At 45.0% G+C, this 19,813-nt stretch overlaps 1 protein-coding gene across 4 annotated transcripts; it reads left to right on the top strand.

Moving 5' to 3' along the window:
• The first annotated feature begins 548 nt into the window (after positions 1-548).
• On the top strand, positions 549-19,174 carry EIF2D (eukaryotic translation initiation factor 2D). Of its 4 annotated transcripts, none has more exons than XM_029231025.1 (15): positions 549-727; positions 1,639-1,829; positions 3,320-3,403; positions 3,887-3,977; positions 6,540-6,647; positions 8,489-8,742; positions 9,243-9,360; positions 11,183-11,228; positions 11,620-11,723; positions 11,845-11,994; positions 12,365-12,454; positions 13,177-13,272; positions 14,338-14,458; positions 17,281-17,455; positions 18,969-19,174. In XM_029231025.1, the coding sequence occupies exons 1-15, from the start codon at positions 672-674 to the stop codon at positions 19,037-19,039; spliced, it is 1,755 nt and encodes a 584-aa protein (XP_029086858.1). In that variant the 5' UTR covers positions 549-671; the 3' UTR covers positions 19,040-19,174. The 4 variants fall into 4 exon arrangements, with proteins under 4 accessions (XP_029086858.1, XP_029086859.1, XP_029086860.1 ...); XM_029231028.1 differs by having other exon boundaries at positions 655-727; positions 1,639-1,770; XM_029231026.1 differs by lacking the exon at positions 3,320-3,403 and having other exon boundaries at positions 567-727.
• Positions 19,175-19,813: the final 639 nt, after the last annotated feature.

Here is a 19,813-nt window from a genome sequence, read left to right as displayed (position 1 = left end):
TTGAAGATCATTTGTATAGTTTTTTCCTCTTAACAGGAGGTCAAACCTGGGACTAAAGTGGATTCCTTGTTATTGTTATTATCACCTCATGTAAATTAAAAAACAGGAAGGAGAAAATCTCGGAAAGAATTCTAGCTGAGGCCCCAGGTGTACAATAAAATGTAAAGATTTTAATAAACAAAAGCCCTGAAGAAAAGCATTCAAGAGGCCTGCAAGTTTAATAAAACACGAGTTCAATTAATTTTGTGCAGCTGAACTAAATTGAACGGAATGAGAGCTGGCAGAGCTCCTACTCAACACACTATAACGCTGATGGCGTAAAAATGAACGGAATCGCTGTTGGCCCCAGAGATAACTACAGACGCGCCCGCTCAAGCCACTCGCGTAGGCGCAGAGCCAAGCAGAAGGGGTGAGGCGCCAGGGTGCACCGCTCCGCGCAGGGATCCGCCCCGCCTTCTCCGGCCCCGCCCCCCACGCTTCAGTTCCCAGCCTTGCCACTAGGGGCGGCCGCGAAGCTGCGCGGCCCAGGTTTCCAGCCGGGCCCCTTTCCCAGCCGGGCCCAAGCATGGCTGCCCCCAGGACTGCGGGTCGGGAAGCCGCCGTGCTCGCGCTTTCCTGACAGTCCCTGGCTGCTGTGGTCTCCTTCTCTTCCCCAGGCCACTCCAGCAGACATGTTTGCCAAGGCCTTTCGGGTCAAGTCCAACACGGCCATCAAGGGGTCGGACAGGTGAGGGAGAGAAGAGCCTGCTCTGCCCACCAGGGCACCCAGACATCTCTCAAGCTTGGCTGGCTCACAGCCTTTTCTGGGCTGGGTCAGCCGACTTGGGGTGGAGGCCGAGGGGTACAGCCGGAGAAGGGACCCCGGGGGGCGGGCAAGGGTGAGTTAGACGTGTTTTGAGAGTGAAGATGGAGAGGAGGCCTGATTTATCTCCCAGGCTGTCTTTTGGATATTTTAGTGAGTTTACGAGAAAGCGTAATTCAATCAGCACGTACTGACTGCAGTCTGTTTAAGGTGTCGTGGAGGATGCAAAAATGAAGGAAAACGGGGTCCCTGCCCTACCAAGAGCTTTGAGTCCCTTGGGAGAGATTAGATGGGGCACGGAGAACTACAAGTATACGAGAAGTATCTAGTGATTACCACTGGCAGGAGAGACAGATGGAGGGTGAGGTGAGAGAGGATAAGGCACATGTGGTAAGAGCTGTTTTGCAAATGAAGGTATCACCTTGGGAATTTTGGAGCCAGTGTTCTATAGTTGTCATTCTTGGTGCCCTGGCAGAGCTGTTTAATCATAGGTTGACAGATTTGTCAAGCATATATGAGAAAGGAGTGGGTCCAAGAGCTATGTGTGGAGTCAGGAAAGTAGGGCTTAGTTTCCAGTGGCAGGCTAACTTGGGTTGCTTACCGGATCTCAGTTTTTTCCTTTCTTTGTAAAATGGAAAGACATGCCCCAGGAACATGTGAAAATAGATGAGACATTGGATGAGAAAGAGAATGGGATGTTTTGGAAGAGTGAGAATAGGGCATCATCAACCAGTCTTTTTCTTGGCCCTCGTGATTTTATAGTAAGTCTTGAGTCCTCAATATTTATTAAGATCCATCCAGGCAGCATACATACCAGGTATGTGTGCTCTCTGCAGGAGAAAGCTTCGGGCCGATGTGACAGCTGTTTTCCCCACTCTTGGAACGGATCAGGTCTCTGAGTTAGTACCTGGAAAGGAAGAACTCAACATTGTGAAGTTGTATGCTCACAGAGGGGATGCAGTGACTGTGTACGTGAGTGGTGGTAACCCCATCCTATTTGAACTGGAGAAAAATCTATATCCGACAGGTATGGCAATGGGATGGAGATGGCCATTACTATGGTCCTTGCCTAATATCTGTTTCTTCCATTAATCTGTCTTCCTTAAAACAAATAAATGCAAAATCTCCGTAAGAATCTTTTTGGATTTAGTGTCCCTAGAATTGGGTCTTTCAAGATCAGAAACTGCTATAAAAGTGAGGGAAAAAAGGGTTAACACAAAAAAGAAGGTGGTTGCCAAGGGAAATTCTGAGGTGAAGAAACACTTGTTTCTAGTGGGTTAACTAGGGATTGGAGCAGAGGTCGTGAAAAGGGTGGAGTTTCAGGGCATGTAGAAAATGCTTCTTAAAACGTTCACTAGTGGAATTTTCTTAAGATACTGAAGAGATACTGTGATGGGAAAGAAGCTGGGTTAGTTAAACTCCATACCCAGCTGTCTTAGTGGTGGACTTTGGTTGAGATATCTCACAGGGATTCTTTCTTAGGCTCTTGTCTGGCTCTCAGGATTGTTTGCTTGCTTTCTTTGTCACAGATCTCAGAGAGGCAGTGTCCTTTTCTCTTTTCCTTGGCTGCTGACACCTACTTTGTCATTTGGGGGCTTTTCTTCCTCCCAGCTTGGCTGCAGCAGTGCAGTGCAGTCTCCTACCCCAGGCCACCCCTACCCCCACCCTGCTTTGCTGCTGTACACATACAAGCCCTTTTTGATCTAAGGGTTTCACTGCTAATCCCTGTGGAAACAGAGAAAATAAAAATAATAAACATGGGAAAGTTTCAGAATTTCTTACAGGCTTGTGCCCTGGTTTCGGATTACTTGCTTCTGAGGTCATAAAAGGAATCCTCGTGGGGCCTCTGTCCCTACTTTTATCCACTATGGCCATTTTTGGCTGCTGCAATCCAGGTGGAACAATAGGTGCCTCCAAGTCTCAAGTGACACCCAGTTTCTTAAGTCTCCGCCTTCTTCAAGACCGCAGCCTTGTTGAGAAGGGAGTCAGCCTGATGTAAACTATATGGAATGTGTTTCCCACAGGAAAAGGGGCACTCAGTTCCCAGAGAGGGGAAAAAGGATACTGGACAGGCAAAAGCAGATGTTCACTTCATCACTAGTTTTAGCCTTACACATAAATATCCAACTTTGGCAATTAAACAGACTCTTAAAGCTGTAGCTCACTTCATGTGTCTTCCGACCAGTAAAAGTGATAACTTCTCAAGATCATAGATTGAGAGAAACTACTGCAAAGAGCTCAATATAAATATGTAAAGAATGCAGGTCTCTAAGGCTAAAGGGAGCAAGGATTCTAAAGTAAATAGCATATAACATATAAACCGCTTCACAAACTTGGGGTAACCTAATAAAAAAAAAGAAGGCAACTTCTTTGGGCACCCCTTACAACCTTCTCTCTAGCTTTGAGTTGAGTTTCTTTTCTACATCTTGATTAATGTGCCCTTAGTGTTTGGCTTTGCCATTCCCCAGGAGGTTGACTTTTGGGCAGTAAGTGTTTTCTGGCTCTCTTCTTGGACAGTGTACACCCTGTGGTCTTATCCCGATCTTCTACCAACATTTACAACATGGCCCCTGGTGCTTGAAAAACTGGTGGGGGGAGCAGGTAAGAGTATTTTCCTATATTCTGGATACTGGCTGAAACCTACTTAGTAAAGGCCAACTACTTTAATAAATGTACTCATTTTGTGCATTCATATGATTGAAAAGTAGAATTTTTCCCCCATGTCTGTTGCATCTCTTACTTGGCTGCTTCTATGAGCTCTCTGGGCCTCTCTGACCCTGCTGTAAGGCTTAAATAAGATAAGTGACATGAAAGTGCTTTGTGAACTGCCATATGCTATACTTTAGATTAATAAACTGAATTTAGGAAACCAGAATATGATAGATCATGGAACTGGACCCTCAGCTTGGTGCTTCAGTTTGACCACTAGTCTCCCAGAAGGAAAAGGTCTGATCCTCAGTTTGCCACTTTTTATTTTCATTATGAATAATGTAGTTGATGCTTAATAAATGTATGTTTGTTGAGCAAATGAATAAATGATGAAGTAAACTGTGGAGTTAGTTGCAATGCTTTTGTTTCCTGCAGATTTGATGCTGCCAGGACTAGTGGTGCCCCCTGCTGGTCTGCCTCAGGTACAGAAGGGTGACCTCTGTGCCATTGCCTTGGTGGGGAACAGGTACTGTGCCAGTCAGCTGTGCCTATGGGGAAAAAACTTAGGGAAAACTTGGGAGGGGTGGGAATGACAGCTTCACAGCATATGGATAAAGGATTAAAAGAAAAAACAGATTCTTCCTGAACAATCAGAGAGTGGGGAATGGCAGTGAGCCTCTGGGGTGTCCATACATCTGGGCCAAGTGTATTTGCTCCTGCTGCTGCTTCTTTTTTAAAATTTATTTGTTTTTTTTCTCCTTTAAAAATGTTTTTCTTAGATTTACAGAAGAGTTGCAAGTATAGTACAGAGTCCTGAAATAGTCCTTACCCAGCTTCCTGTAATGATAACATCTTGTATAACCACAGTACAGTTACCAACACTAAGGAATTCACATTGGTACAGTCCTTTTGACACTATTACAGACTTGATGCATATTTCCCCAGTTTTCCCACGATGTCTTTTTTCTTTTTTTGTGTTCAAGAATCCAGTCTAGGTACCACATTGCATTTAGTTGTCATGCCTTCTTAGTCTCCTGTCTGTGACATTTTCTTGGCCTTTCCTGCCTTTCATGGCTTCAACATTATTTTTGTCTAACATCCACATCATCATCCTCATCTTTTAATTATTTTTAATAGTTTTATTGAGATATAGTTTTCATACTATAAAATTCACCTGTTTCAAATGTACAGTTCAGTGATTTTTTTTAGTGTATTTACAGGGTTGTTCAGCCATCACCACAGTGTCTCTTTTTTAAAATAAATTAGGAAGTAATCGTATGAACAGTTCTGAAAAATCAAAACCCTCTCACCCCATAATCCTTTTCTCCTAGAAGTAACCATTATCATTCTGATGCATGTCCTTGTCAGCCTTATTCAATGCATATATACACGTGCATATAAAACGTATGGTCTGGGGTGTGTATGTTTAAAAATACAAATAAACAAACTATCCCTATTACTTTTTCACTTCAGGTAGTGGGGACATTTTCCATGTCAGCAAGCACAGATAAGCTGAATCTTTTTACCTGCTGTGGGGTGATGGGAAAAGTCCTCTTCTAGTGGACATTGTGGTTGCCTCTACTTTGTCTCTACCACAAACAAGATCTTCCTGATGCCTCTAGGGACACTAGTGCCAGTCTTTTTCTAAAGTAGATACTAAGAAGCAGAACTGTTTGGCTGAAGAGCGTGCATATTTTCTGTTGCCCTATAAAAATGCTGTGTCAGTTTTCCCTCCTACCTACAGGGTATATGGAGCCTGTTTCCTTACATGCTCACCGACACTGGATATGATGGGTCATTTTCATTTGTATCATCCTGAATGAAAAATGACATCTTATTATTTTACTCATTGCTTCTTTGAGAGAGAAACATGGTAGGCATGGGAGGGCTCAGTGTTTAAAGATCTTATTTTTGCTGCTCATATTCTCCTATTTTCCTTGAACCTTTTGGAACCAAGCACCTAGAAATGTTTCCTTCCTTGTTTACCTGTAGCAAGACTTGAAGTTGAAAAGAATGGTGAAATTATTGTTTTTTTCCCCCCAGTATTCTATCCAATATAGGAGAAAACTACATAAATGTGTATTTGGCCTCTCAGTTTGTCATTTAGAATGTATGTGGGAATGAAGCCTAGGTGGTTTATGGAAGGGGGTGAGGGTACAAGGGAGTTTACTAAAACTACAAGCCAGGTTCGAGACCGAAGTTCTTGAGCCATTGACCGTTCCAAGGGTGGAAGACAAAGACCCATCTTTTAGGAACTGGGAAAGAAGCCAAATTCAAAGATTCTGTGGCAGGAACTGACCCATGGGCACAGTAAGTGGAGCCACCGGATTAGCAAACATTTTTTTGAAGTTCAGGTGTTGGGAAATCTGCCCTTGAATCGTCTACCTTAGGTCCAGGCAACGTTGCCAGGCTTGTATATTCCCCTCCTGTTAGCCAGCTGGACACCAATCCTTACAGGCAATGTGTGAGCATTGCTGAGTAACAGTGGGGTGACAGAGATTTCCATTTGGGCTTTGGTAGTTTTTTGTAGTTATTGTAAATGTGGTTGTTTTTTATATTTTGGACACATCCAGTTCTTAGATAGACGGTTATACAGAGCAAGCCCTGTTACAAAGAACCAACTCAGAAGGAACCTTTAGTTGGTACCACTGTATCTCTCTTCTCTCTTCCCTGTGGCATCCCTCAGCCTAATTTATGGCATATGAATGGCCTCCCTTCTGAATTTCCATATAGGATGGCTATGCCTTTTTTAAATGGGGAGATAATTTATATTTTTGAAATTAAAGAAAGGAAACTTTAAATATCCTTCTGAGTCCTGCCTGGGTTTGATTCATAATAATATAACAATGATAACATCAGTAGAGGAGTTACTTACACAGAAGGGAATATTTGGTCAAGGAATTTTTGAAAGTCATATGTGTAGGTAATTTGAATAAGATTGAGACTGCACTGAGTTTTAGCTCTGTGATACAAGTGGATGCTTCAGATTTGCAACCGTGCTGCTTTGAACACGTGTAGAAAGCTGGTCCTGACATGTGCCCTCCTGGAAGACTTTCCCTGACCCTTGTCTCTGGCCTCCTCCTCTCAGAGCCCCCGTTGCCATCGGAGTTGCTGCCATGTCCACAGCCGAGATGCTGACCTCAGGTCTGAAGGGAAGGGGCTTCTCTGTGCTCCACACCTACCAGGACCACTTGTGGTGGGTTCCATGCTTTTTCTGTTTTATAGGGAGCTGGGTGTGTGGAGAGAGCACAGGGCCTGGATTCAGAAGCGAGAGTTTTGATCCCTGCTGTGTCCTTAGTCAAGTTGCTGACCCCAGACATTAATTTCCTTGCAAAATGTGGAGAAAAAAATATATATATATATTTTTGCCTGTTTAGAAAAGAAATTACGGAGAACTTTATTTTCTAGGTGAATTGTAGAATCCTAGGGCTGGAAGAAGGCCTTAGGGATTGTCTTCTCTGCCTCTCAGTACAGTGATATTCTTTATTTTTATGGCACTGGTCGATGTGGCCTTTTCTGCTGTGTACATTAAGGCATTTTCTGACCCCATGACGAGTGCTCGGGAATTCTCACATCTGAATCCAAATCAAAGTAGAGTAGATCCTCAGGCACCTGGGTGATAACCTGATTACTTTCATGTTGTTCAAGTTCCACATTTCGGATCTCGTCCTCATTATGGAACTTGCACTTTCTCACTGTGACAGTTGCTCTCTGGAGCTGTATGTGAGTTTATTTTCTTGTTATTTTCTTGTCATTTAACCAAAATAGTAAGTAGTGCTTTTCTCGAAAGCAGTATACCTGGTCTTTTGGCCAAGTGTGGTGGCCTGTTGGTATAGAGTTACCCTTACGTTTTTAGTCCGTCTTGGAGTTACTTGTTTTACAAGTATTGGCCAAGCCCTGCTTTGCTGGCGGTCCAGCCTCATCAGCCTGGGTTTCAGCAGGCGTTTGAGGGCTGCTTACTCACGCACTCCCAGCACCTTGTTTTCTGACTCTTAGTCTGGGCAATTAAGGTCCTGTTGTCTAAATTGTCTTATCAGTGGCTGCCTCAGTCTCCCCTCCTCCCACCCTTTCAAAGTACTTGTGGTATTTACCTGATCAGAATAGCCTGAACATGCGCTGTGGCCTCACTAGTAGCCATACTAATAAGCCTTGCTGCAACTGTTAGTAAAACGTCGACTTGCATAATCTTAGTTAACATAAAGCTTTTGGCTTTTACCGCTCTGCTACGTGGCATCCCTTTTTTTCCTGTCTTCATAAGGCTTAATGGCATAAAACCATTGTAATCTCTACTCCGCAGGTTAGATTGCATCCTTTTTTTTCAATTGAGGTATAGTCGATGTACAATGTTGTGTTAGTTTCAGGTGTACAGCCAAGTGATTCTAGTGATCATTAGTATATCTAGTGATTCTAGATATAGATATATACATATATGTTCCTTTTCAGATTCTTTTCCATTAAAGGGTATTACAAGGTATTGAATATAGTTCCCTGTGCTCTACAGTTGGTCCTTGTCATTTATCTATTTTAGATTGCATTCTGATTTAACACAGAAGCAACTGTTTTTGCAGTCTTGAGCAGTCCAGGTGTTTGTAATTTGTTCCATACGCTCAACCTTGGGTTTGTATTTCACCAAACTGGTACTACAGATGCGTTTGCAATCTTAATTTGGTTATTTAATTCAAAATAGTTTTATTTTTAATTTATGTGAAGGGAATACTTTGGAAGGGGAGCTCCACTTTAACTATGTTGTCTTTAATTTTTCTCTGTCCCTGAATTTCTGTTAATATTATTATTCCTTTGGGTTAAGGAGGAGGCAAGAATTACTCTCCCCATTTCAGAGATGAGGAAACTGAGGCATGGGACTTCTCTGGGCCCAGAATTGGAAACAGATTTTGAGAGGCACACCCAGGTTCTCTGGCCTCTGTTGGACACCCCTGCCTGTGGGTCTTACTCTCTCTGGACCCCCGCTGACCCCCTGACCGGGGCTGGAGAGTGTTGCGGCTGCTGCTCAGTGTTTCTGACATGAGGTTTTTGCAGGCGATCTGGAGACAAGTCCTCTCCACCATCCATTGCTCCACTGGCCCTGGATCCCCCAGATCTCAGTGAAGAGAAGGGGTCTGTCCACGCAGACACCACCTTGCAGGGAGACATGAGGCGCCTGACCCTGGAGGGAGAGGAGGAGGAGGGGGAGGTTCAGCAGAGGTGTGGGGAGAAGTCCCTGTCGGAAGCCACAGAAGACCCCAGTGTCGGGGGCCTGAACCCAGACCCCACGGACAGCAAGACCCTTCAAGGTACAGCTCTGGCAGAAGTAGGGCAGTCTCCTCTCAGTGTAGGAGACTTAAGTGCTCTGCTCTGCTTCTGACTAGAGCGGCACTACAGCTCCGGGAGGGGAGGGGAAAGTCCTTATTTTTGCTGAGGGTGGTGCCACAGCCCTTTGCCATCTTACCTGGGAGTCTTCCGCATATGTCGCGTTTCCCTGGATACCCGTCGACTCTGCTATTTGGACTGTTCCCAGCTACACGGCCCTCTTAGTTTTCTTCTGGCTCTGACTTCTCTATCAGAGAATCATCTGCGCCTGGCTGGGTGGGACTTTGTGGCCTGACCCCTTCTGTGGGGTGAGACCTCTGTAAAGGCTCAGTGTTCTAGGAGTCTGCGAGCTTTGGTGCCTGGGAATGGGCTCCTTCAGAGCTGAGGGGTAAGGTATGGATGTCACTGTGCGGGGAGTTTACCTGTGCTGCGCGGGCCTTCTGCGGCCCTCAGGAAGGATGTGGTTCTTGTCTTTTCCTTGCAGAGCAAATGGACGAACTGTTGCAGAGATGCTTCTTGCATGCTTTGAAGTACCGCGTCAAAAAGGCTGACCTCCCTTTACTCACCAGCACTCTCCTGGGCAGCCACATGTTCTCCTGCTGGTATGGAAGGCATGGTGTGGGCTGGGGGCCGGGCGGCGGGTCTGTCTCTTGCTCTTTGGTGGTAGGATGGGACAAGGCTGATGGGGGAATTGTTTTAGGGACATGATGTGGAAAGAGTGAAGTGGAGGGTTGATCTAGCAAATACTGAGTTTTAAAGACTTAAGTTTTAGCCAGTAAAAGGATGTTGAGGAAATGAAGGTTAAAATTCGCAAGGCGCTTTGAGCACTGCCTCTGCTGTGGTGATTCTGGGCTCTTTTACTGATCGGGCAGCATGTTCCGCCCCGGAAGGGCCCTGGGGCAGCCTGTTTGTCTGGAGGCTTCAATCCCCTCACACCTTTCTGAAGAGTAGGTGGGCCAGATTAGGTTGTGTCAGCAGGAAGAATCGGTGTGAACCCCCCACCCGACCCGCACACACAGCCACCAGCAGAGGGAGTGTTACATGTGGGTTGAACCTGGACTTTGAAGACAGAGCCATCTGGGCTCAAAAGCCAGCTCCCCAGGGTGTTGGAGCAAAGGTGTATTTGAGCCCATTACCAGGCTTCTCTGAGCCCTGATTTCTAACACTTGTAAGATTGCTGTCAAGATCAAATAACCTGACATTTAAAAAGCACCCAGTAAATATTATCATGCCAGGAGATTTGCTTATTGATTTTCACCTCAAGTCTGAATTTCTTTCTGAGAATTTTGCTCTGTTTTTTAAAAAAGTGGTTTTAAGGGGCTTCCCTGGTGGCGCAGTGGTTGAGAGTCTGCCTGCCAGTGCAGGGGACACGGGTTCGTGCCCCAGTCCAGGAGGATCCCACGTGCCGCAGAGCGGCTGGGTCCGTGAGCCATGGCCGCTGAGCCTGCGCGTCCGGAGCCTGTGCTCCGCAACGGGAGAGGGCACAGCAGTGAGAGGCCCGCGTACTGCAAAAAAAAAAAAAAAGTGGTTTTAATGTAATTCTCTTCCTCTACATGTGAGCTTCTTTAAGGCATTCTATACAAGTATGGGGTCTGGAGTGCGTGGCAGGATACTTGGTAATTTGTTCTGACCTTGCTGGGTTGCAAGTAACTGGGAAAGGGGTAGAGGTTCTTAACCTGGGGTGGGTTCTAGAAGGGATCCCTATGAATCCCACTGCTTTTGCTTGTCACATTTTGAGAGAAGATGTACGTTCTGGGGAGATAGAATGATTACAGCTTTCATTAGGGATCTTTCCCCCAAAGCTAACAGTCTATAAAGAGTCAGATAGTAATTATTTTAGGCTTTGCAGGCCCTACAGTCTCTATTGCAACTGTGCAAGTCTGCCATTGTGGCAGTAAAGCAACCATAGACGGTAGATGAATGGGCATTGCCAGATTTGGCCTGCAGGATGTGGTTTGCCTTGCTGCCACAGTGAGCTTGGTGTTGCAGAGGCTCACCTGGAGGTGAAACTTCTGAGGCCACAGAAGGCTGTCTAGTTTGAAAGGAATCTAAAACTGTATCTGGTACAGTAGCCACAAGCCATGTGTGGCTATTTAAATTTAAATTAAATAAAATTTAAAATTCAGTTCCTTAGTCACATTCGTCACGTTTCAAGTGCTTAATAGCCACATTTGTCTAGTGGCCACCACGTTGGTAGCAGAGGACATTCCATCTTTACAGAAAGGCCTATTGGACAGCAAGGACCTGGAGGAGCTAAAGTCTGCATCTCTCTCTGATGCTGCCGATGGGCAGAGAGTTCTGGAACAGCGGCCTCTTTCTGAACATGCAGGAGGAAGGCTGAGGAAAATGTCCTCCTCTCAGTGTCAGGCAGGCCGTACCACTACTGCTTTGTTAGCTTAACTTGCCTTTTCCATCTGCCATCAGCCCCGAAGGACGACAACTGGACATAAAGAAGTCAAGCTACAAAAAGGTAAGCGGGTCCCTTCTCTGCATACCCACACAGGGAGCTGTGTAGGGGCACACGTGGCGTGAGCTGGTGGACATGGGGAAGCCCTATGTGCAGGGCTGAGGCTAGAATTAAGCTTTTTGATTCCAGGTATAGGGGGCGGAAGAAAACTCTCCCTGGGCTGAGGCAGTTGGGTGGGCACCCACTCCCCTCTCTCCTTCCCACCCCTTTATATCTGATCCAAGTTCTGAAAGGCTTCACCGGCAGGGGCCCTTCCCTTCCTAACTGGATGAGGACAGGGACTGTCCCACGTCCCTCCCCGGGACCTGCCCAGCTCGGTGTCTGGCATGTCTCAGGTGCTCAGCGTGTGTGCAGAGTCGATGAGGTCCCCTACCACTGGCCCTCTCTCCCTTAGCTCTCTAAGTTCCTGCAGCACATGCAGCAGGAGCAGATTATACAGGTGCAGGAGCTGAGCAAAGGGGTGGAGAGCATTGTGGCTGTGGACTGGAAGCACCCGAGGTGAGTGCAGGGGGCCTGGTCACCGCAGCTCAGCTGGCCCCAGGGCACCTGGGCCACGGACCGGGAATCCCCGAGACACTAGTATAAAATGTGTTTTTTCTTTCCTTCTGCTGGGTTTTAGGATCACATCTTTCGTCATACCCGAGCCCTCCCCGACCTCCCAGACAATCCAGGAGGGTAGCAGGGAACAGCCCTATCACCCTCCAGATATAAAATCCCTCTACTGTGTCCCAGCCAGCATGACCCTGCTCTTCCAGGAGTCTGGCCACAAGTGAGTTTTTGGAGAGCAGCCCTTCTCTGCCTGCTTGGTGTTCTGGCCTATAATCCTTTCAGCCTGAGTAGTGTTCTTCTGTGACTGGCAAAACCTGCTCTGCCCCCTCCTCCCTTTCTCCCAGATCCAGCTTCAAGCCTCCTTCCCCTGGGAAGGGTCTCTGGACTAAGTGAATGAGAGAGTAGGTCTCTCCCTTTTCTACCTGTAATTATTCTTCACACGGCCCTGCTGGCCCCTGGCAGGAAAAGGGAAGAACCCAGAGGTCGAGAAGCTGAGGACAGCGCCCTGCTGAGCAGGAAGTGAATCTTGGTATTTACAGTTGGTCTCCCAGCATAGCGTGAATAACGCCCCCCCGTCACTTCTCACCTAGGAAGGGGAGCATCCTCGAGGGCAGTGAGGTCCGAACAATCGTCATCAACTACGCCAAGAAAAATGACCTGGTTGATGCAGACAACAAAAAGTGAGTGGATGGGGAGGGGAGCTTGCCCCATGTCTTTCAGTGTTCATCTTCAGAACATGTGGGGGGTGGCTGGGAGGGAGGGGTGCAGGAGATCACAGACTGCTAGAAATAATCAAGGCCAGTGGTTTCTAAACCATAGGCTGCGGACACTTAGAGCTGTGGTCTAAGGTAGTCAGATCCAGATATGCTGTCAACATTGACTGTAGCCTGAGTAAGCATCATCTCATATGTATCTGCTGTTGATCTTCAAATGCACTTGCTCTTGTGAGGAACGAAATGCAAACGTTAAAAAATTTTACCAATGCCGTCTTAGCTTTTTGGTATTCTCTATTTTCTTAGTAAGTGGATATAGAAGGTAAACTAAATGAAGAGTGTTTCATTAATTACTTTTTTTAAATTTCAGAAGATACCCTCATGATCAAAAAGTTGGGAACTACTGGATTAATCATGGTTAGTTAGTAGCAGAAGTGAGCCAGGATCCCGGTCTCCGAATTTTTTTCCCATCCCACTTTCTCCTCCACTGCCTGTTTCTCCTTTGTTCTAGGAAAGCAGACGTGTACCTCCCATCCAGAGGGTACGTTGCTTCATGGACTGTGAACCCCTAATTGGTTCTAATAATGTTGAATGACTTTAAACAACACATAACACATGAATCCTGAGTGGACCCTGGGATCAGAAGGGGCGGGGCTAGGAGTTCTTTACTGCCTTTTCTTTCCCTTTAGTCTTGTGAAATTGGATCCCATCCTATGTGACTGCATCTTAGAGAAAGGTGAACAGCACACAGTCATGAAGCTTCCATGGGACAGTCTCCTGAACAGGTAGTGGGGATTGGTAGCCCCTCCCCAATGTTTCCATCCCCTCCCCTTGATGTCTATCACATTGGACTTCAGAATTGTCCCTCTCATCATCTCTGACTTTCTTTCCATAATTCACACCATGTCAGTCTACATAAACACAGGCTTGGGTAATTCTGATGTGGAGGGTCTTTGGAGCGATATGAGCCAACACAGTATAGAAGAACTTGAGAAGGAGAGAGAAGAGGAACATTAATTAGAAATAAGAGCTTCAAAAAAAGAAGGTGTGGGTGGTGGGTGGGGATTGTCTTAAAGTCTTTTCAAAGGAAGGATTCTTATACTCTTTCTTTTCCGTAGACCCAAAACTGAAAATAACTTCTATAAGGAGTTAGCAAACTATAGCCTGTGGGCCAAATCTGGCCTGCTACCTGTTTTTGTAAATAAGGTTTTATTGGCACGCAGCCACACCCATTTGTTTACATATTATCTGTGCTGCTTTCCTGCTAAATGGCAGAGTTGAGTAATTTCAACAGAGACCATATGGCCCTTGAAAGCCTAAAATATTTACCACCTGGCCCTTTCTAGAAAAAGTTTGTCAATCTCAATATATATGCTAGCAAAAGAAAATCTGGTTAGACAAAAGGTAGAAATTCCTTGTGGTAAAGGTGTCTATAAATGATGCATGATTGCAGCATGTCAGAAATGTGAAGCAGCACTTTGTTCTGCTGGGTAAGGGAGACTCTTGAGATAGTAAACTCCACAAGCCCGCCTGGGCAGGTTTTCAGAAGGCCAGGCAAGTGGACAGTTTCTAGGGGCTCGAGTCTCGGATGTTCCCTTCCCTGAGTCAGTGGGTCTTGACTGTGGCCACGCTTTGGGGAGCTTTAAAAAATGAATCTTCCTGATGAGAGTTTCTGACTTAATTGGTCTGGGGTTTAGTTCCCTAGCTGATTTGAATGATTCTACTGTGCAGGCAGAGGTGAACCGCCACCTGTAAGATCAGCTTCCATCTAGCTGTCTGCTGGGAATGGGATATGAGGAAATGGTTTCTGCCGGCTTTATCAGTCACCAACTCATTAACTCCCGTTTCAGATGTTTGGAAAAATTGCAGCCTGCCTATCAAGTGACCTTTCCGGGACAAGAGCCCATTGTGAAGAAAGGCAAAATCTGCCCAATTGACATCACCCTAGCACAGAGAGCTTCTAACAAAAAGGTAATTTTTAAAAGACACAACGTTTGAAGATGGTGATTTAATGTCCCTGCTAAGTTCTAGTCTCTAATGTGATCGGAGGTTTCTAGATTGGCCTTAAACGCCTCAAAGATTGTTTAGGAAACACCCATGTTTGTGTGACTGGGCTAGGCCCTATGTAAAACAGGTAAAGCTGACCCCCTCCCTCACTGCTCTCTAGGATTTTGTGCTAGGAAACTTGCTAGAGCCTGGTTCTAAAAGTAAACAAGATCTTATATTTATTTTTTTCTTAGAACTATGGTAGGGGCTTTCAGCTCTTACTCATTCTGTTACCTCTTGGGCCTTGCTCAGTGAAAATAACTACTAAAGAATCGCTGAAGGAGGGACTTCCCTGGTGGTGCAGTGGTTAAGAATCTGCCTGCCAATGCAGGGGACATGGGTTCGATCCCTGGCCTGGGAAGATCCCACATGCTGTGGAGCAACTAAGCCCATGCGCCACAACTACTGAGCCTGCGCTCTAGAGCCCGCGTGCCTCAACTACCGAGCCCACATGCCGCAACTACTGAAGCCCACGTGCCGCAACTACTGAAGGCTGCATGCCTACAGCCTGTGCTCCGCAACAAGAGAAGCCACCGCAATGAGGAGCCCGGGCACCACAACGAAGAGTAGACCCTGCTCGCCGCAACTAGAGAAAGCCCACACGCACCAAAGAAGACGCAACGCAGCCAAAAGAAAGGAAAGAAAAAAAGAATCGCTGAAGGAACTGAGTGTGTTTAGCTTGGCAACACAAAGTCGTAGGGAACAAATTACATCTGTCCTCAAATATGTGAAAAGCTGTACTTGGAAAAGGAGTGCACTTATTTTGTATGCCTTGAGAAGACAGAAATAAGATTATTGGGTAGAAATCCCAAGAAGCCAGACTTGGGTTCAAAATAAAGAACTTTCTAGTAGTGTGTGGTTATGAACGTGGGCTTTCAGATTAGAGACCTGGGTTCCAGTGTGGCCTTGCTGCTTGACTTTGAGCAAGTTACTTAATGTTATTTTGCCTGAGTTTCCTTATTTGAAGAATGGGGATAATACCTACCTCATAAGGCACTGTGAGGCTCAAATGAAGGAATATTTGTAGGCGGAGCACTTAGAATAGTAGTTGGCATATAAACATTCACTAAATGAGAACCAAACAATGATAACCTTAATGATTAGCAACAGCCACCATTTCTTGAATGTGTAATTATGTGTGATGATGGTTTTGTCTTTATGTTAAAAAGAGCCCTTGTCTTTTGGCGATACATACGGAAATATTTGCAGACGAGATCTGATGTCTAGGGGGATTTGCTTTAAAGTAACACAGGAATGGGGGTGGGTGGGGATATAGATGAATCAAGGTTGGTCATGAGTTGATAACTGTTAAAATTCATGATGGGTACATGGGAGCTCATCGTACTATTCTACTTTTATTTATATTTTAAATTCTCCATAAAAAAAACTTTAAAAAAGTATATGAATTTTTTCATTATTAAATTTGTTATGGTGATCGATGATCAGTGATCTTTGATGTTACCATTGTGAAAAAGGTTACAACTCGTTGAAGGCTCAGGTGATGGGTAGCACTTTTTAGCAATAAGGTATTTTTTAATTAAGGTATATACTTTGTTTTTTAAGACATAATATTATTGCAAACTTAACAGTATAGTGAGAACATAACTTTTAAAAATATTTCATTGAAGTATAGTTGATTTACAATGTTGTGTTAATTTCTGCTGTACAGCAAAGTGACTCAGTTATACATGTATATATTCTTTTTTGTATTATTTTCCATATGGTTTATCACAGGATATTGAATATAGTTCCCTGTGCTATACACTAGGACCTTGTTATTTATCCATCCTGTATTTACTAGTTTGCATCTGCTAGTCCCAAACTCCTAATCCTTCCCTTACCCACCCGCCTCCCCCTTGGCAACCACAAGTCTGTTCTCTATGTCTGTGAGTCTGTTTCTGTTTCATAGATAGGTTTATTTGTGTTGTATTTTAGATTCCACATATAAGTGATATCACATGGTATTTGTCTTTCTCTTTCTGACTTACTTCGCTTAGTATGACAATCTCTAGGTCCGTCCATGTTGCTGCAAATGGCATTATTTCATTCTTTTTTATGGCTGAGTAATATTCCATTGTATATATGTACCACATCTTCTTTATCCATTCATCTGTAAATAGAATGATAGATAGTTTGTTTCCATGTCTTGGCTATTGTAAATAGTGATGCTACGAGCATAGGGGTACATGTATCTTCTCGAGTTATAGTTTTGCCTGGGTATATGCCCAGGAGTGGGATTGCTAGATCATATGGTAGTTCTATTTTTAGTTTTTTGAGGAACCTCCATACTGTTCTCCATAGCAGCTGTACCAATTTACATTCCCACCCAGAGTGTAAGAGGGTTCCCTTTTCTCCACATCCTCTCCAGCATTTATTATTTGTAGACTTTAATGATGGCCATTCTGAACAGTGTGAGGTGGTACCTCATTGTGGTTTTGATTTTCATGAGAACGTAACTTTTATATGCACTGGGAAACCAAAAATTCATGTGACTCATTTTACTGTGATACTCGCTTTATCATGGTGGGTCTGGAACTGAACCCACAGTACCTCTGAGGTGTGCCTGTATTGGATGGGGTAGAAAGAAAAAATCAATTTAGAAGCACAAAAATTAATTATTTGGATGAAGGTACCATGGTTGTAGGGATGGTGAACATAGCGGGTGAGGAGGCTTCTGAGGCCCTGGAAGGTTTCTGGAGGGGAGGGCATGTGGTCTGTACCCACCATCAGTCTTCTGTCCCCCACAGGTGACTGTGGTCCGGAACTTGGAGGCCTATGGTCTGGACCCATGCTCAGTGGCTACCATCCTCCAGCAGCGATGCCAGGCTAGCACTACTGTCACTCCTGCCCCTGGGACCAAGGACATCCTGCAGGTTCAGATCCAGGGAAATCAGATCCACCACCTCGGCCGGCTGTTGCTCGGTGAGCATCCCCTCTTAAGAAGCAGACACATTGGTCTAACTTGGCAAAGATCTTCCTACCAACTAAACTCTCTCTAGTGAGTTTACCATATATGTAGCTTTTAGCAGCCAGAGAGAGGTGGAACTAATGTTTGAACTAGATCCTTTAGCCCCCAAATTCATTGTTTTCTCCACCATGCTAGTAGTTTTCTTCCTGGTTTTCCTTTTTTTGTAAGACATTTGTTGAGCACCCAAACTTTGCTAGGCACTTTGCTGGGCTTTTTGCAGGCTTGGTCTCTCTGAATCATAATGATGCTGCAGAACTGTTCCTGTTTTGCAGATGAGGAAACTAAGTTTCAGGACATTGCGCTGAGACATTCAGCTGTTCAGTGCTGCCGCTGGGCTCTGAACTTTGATTTGCTTGACTCCCAAGCCTAGGTTCTTTCTGCCAACCCTGAGTCACCCAGCCTCCAGTCTGTCCTCAATTCCAGCTGCCGGAGTCAGCTTCCTGAAACAATGTGATCACATCACTCCTCTCTGAAAAACTTTTTATATCTCCTTAATGCCTTCAGAATAAACTCTTAAGCTCAATAAACAAGACCCTCCCAGCCCAACCCCATCTTCCATCCGGGTTCTCTGGCAGGTCCCTGATCCCCACGCCAGGCTTCAGCCGTGCTGGTCTCCTTTGCTGTTCCCCATGTGCACCTGCATATTCACACCTGGGTGCTTTCCTCTGTGTTGTCGCCTCACCTTGCGTGGCCTCTCACAGCCTGACCTTAAAGGCTCATTGGCCCAGCTCAGGGGTCACAGGAAGCCTGTCTTGGAACGTGTCCCCCCTTTTTTTTTTCTGTTTCCTTAAATTGACATTTAAAAAACTGCTAACATAGTACTTTCCAATCGTGTTTGTATTTCTGGTTAGTGTCTACAACTTGGCTAATTTATTCTGTTGTCTGAACTCCTTGTTAGACCGAACTTCTTGAATCAGAGACCTTACCTTTTTCATCCTTTTTTCATGCCCAGGGTCTGGCCCATAGTAAATGCTCAATAAGCAAATTTATTTTATGGTCTAAGGCAGTACACAGCAGTTAACTTTTACAGTTGAGCTCCTTTAAGTGAAAAACCCCATACGAAATACAGAGGAAAAAAGATAAACACATGACTGAACTCAGACACACACATTCTGTCTCGTGAGAAAATTATAAATGCCTGAAGTACACCTAGAAGGTAGCTATCAATGTGAAAATTGCTGAAATACACACTTCATCCTCGAGGTGTAAGGATAAATGGTCCATTCCCGTCGGAGTTGAGTTTGAGCTGGGTGTAGAAGAGCAGGTCATATGATGGAAATGGTTTGAACTGAGAGTTGACAGCAGGAATGAGCACACAGTGGGGCAAGAGGGCCAGGAGGTAGCTGTGCAGATTGGGGACCTTGGAGGTCGGGGCCAAGGAGGGTCATTGTAGACAAAGGGGAAGGAGTTGCGGGGAGGAGAGCATACACATGCCTCACTGAGGAGTTTCTGCCTTTTGGATTGTAGAAGAGTATCGGCTTCCTCGAAAACACATCCAGGGCCTGGAAAAGGCCCCCAAACCTGGCAAGAAGAAGTGACAGACTCTTGTTTCATGTGGTTGATCCAGAGGAAATCCAAGCTGTGGGCTGGTAATTTATATGAGTATTTTCTGCTTTTGCAAATTAAAAAAATATATAATTCTTTACCAAAATAAATTTTTATTCTAATCTAAATTTGATTTCCCTCCTGTTTCCTCCACTTAGCTAAAATGTTGTACGAAGTTTTCAGATCAGAAGCCATTTTAAATGGACACTCAAGGCCGTTGTGGCGTGCCTTTTCCATTCACGTGGTTTCAGTCATTTTAGTTCGTCCTCTGCTTTCAAGGCTGAATAGCCCATCCGGAGTTCAGGCAGGTGGGCCCTTCCCATTTTTAAAGTCCCTCTACCAAATATTCAATAGCCTCTTGCTATTCTTACTACCTAATTAACCTCCTAGCCCAAAATCACTCCTTCACCTCTTTAAAGGGCTATTTATATAGATATTTATATTTGTCATCAATCAAGGCAAAAGACGGAAGCGTTGGCCTTAAGTTATAGCAAAGTTTAGGCTATACAGAAATGAAACAGTGAAAGCATATTAGGACATGGAATTCTATAGAGCAATGATTTTTCCCCAACATTGGCAACTGCCACTAACAGCCGTAAGTTGTGATGTGGCTGCAAGATGATGGCTTTGCTGCAGTGAAGTCTTAGCCAACAAATGCTTTCTTTAGCCTCAAACTTCTTCACCTGGGGCTCATGGAAGAGGTCTTCAGTTGATCTTCAGAGGGTCCACGAACTTCTCCGAAAGAGTGTGCAAGATTTTGTATGCTC

This window comes from Monodon monoceros, unplaced genomic scaffold (assembly GCF_005190385.1).
Source record: "Monodon monoceros isolate NGI ecotype Baffin Bay Population unplaced genomic scaffold, NGI_Narwhal_1 Super_Scaffold_18, whole genome shotgun sequence".
NCBI lineage: Eukaryota > Metazoa > Chordata > Mammalia > Artiodactyla > Monodontidae > Monodon > Monodon monoceros.
This window is presented reverse-complemented; position numbering and strand designations above follow the sequence as displayed.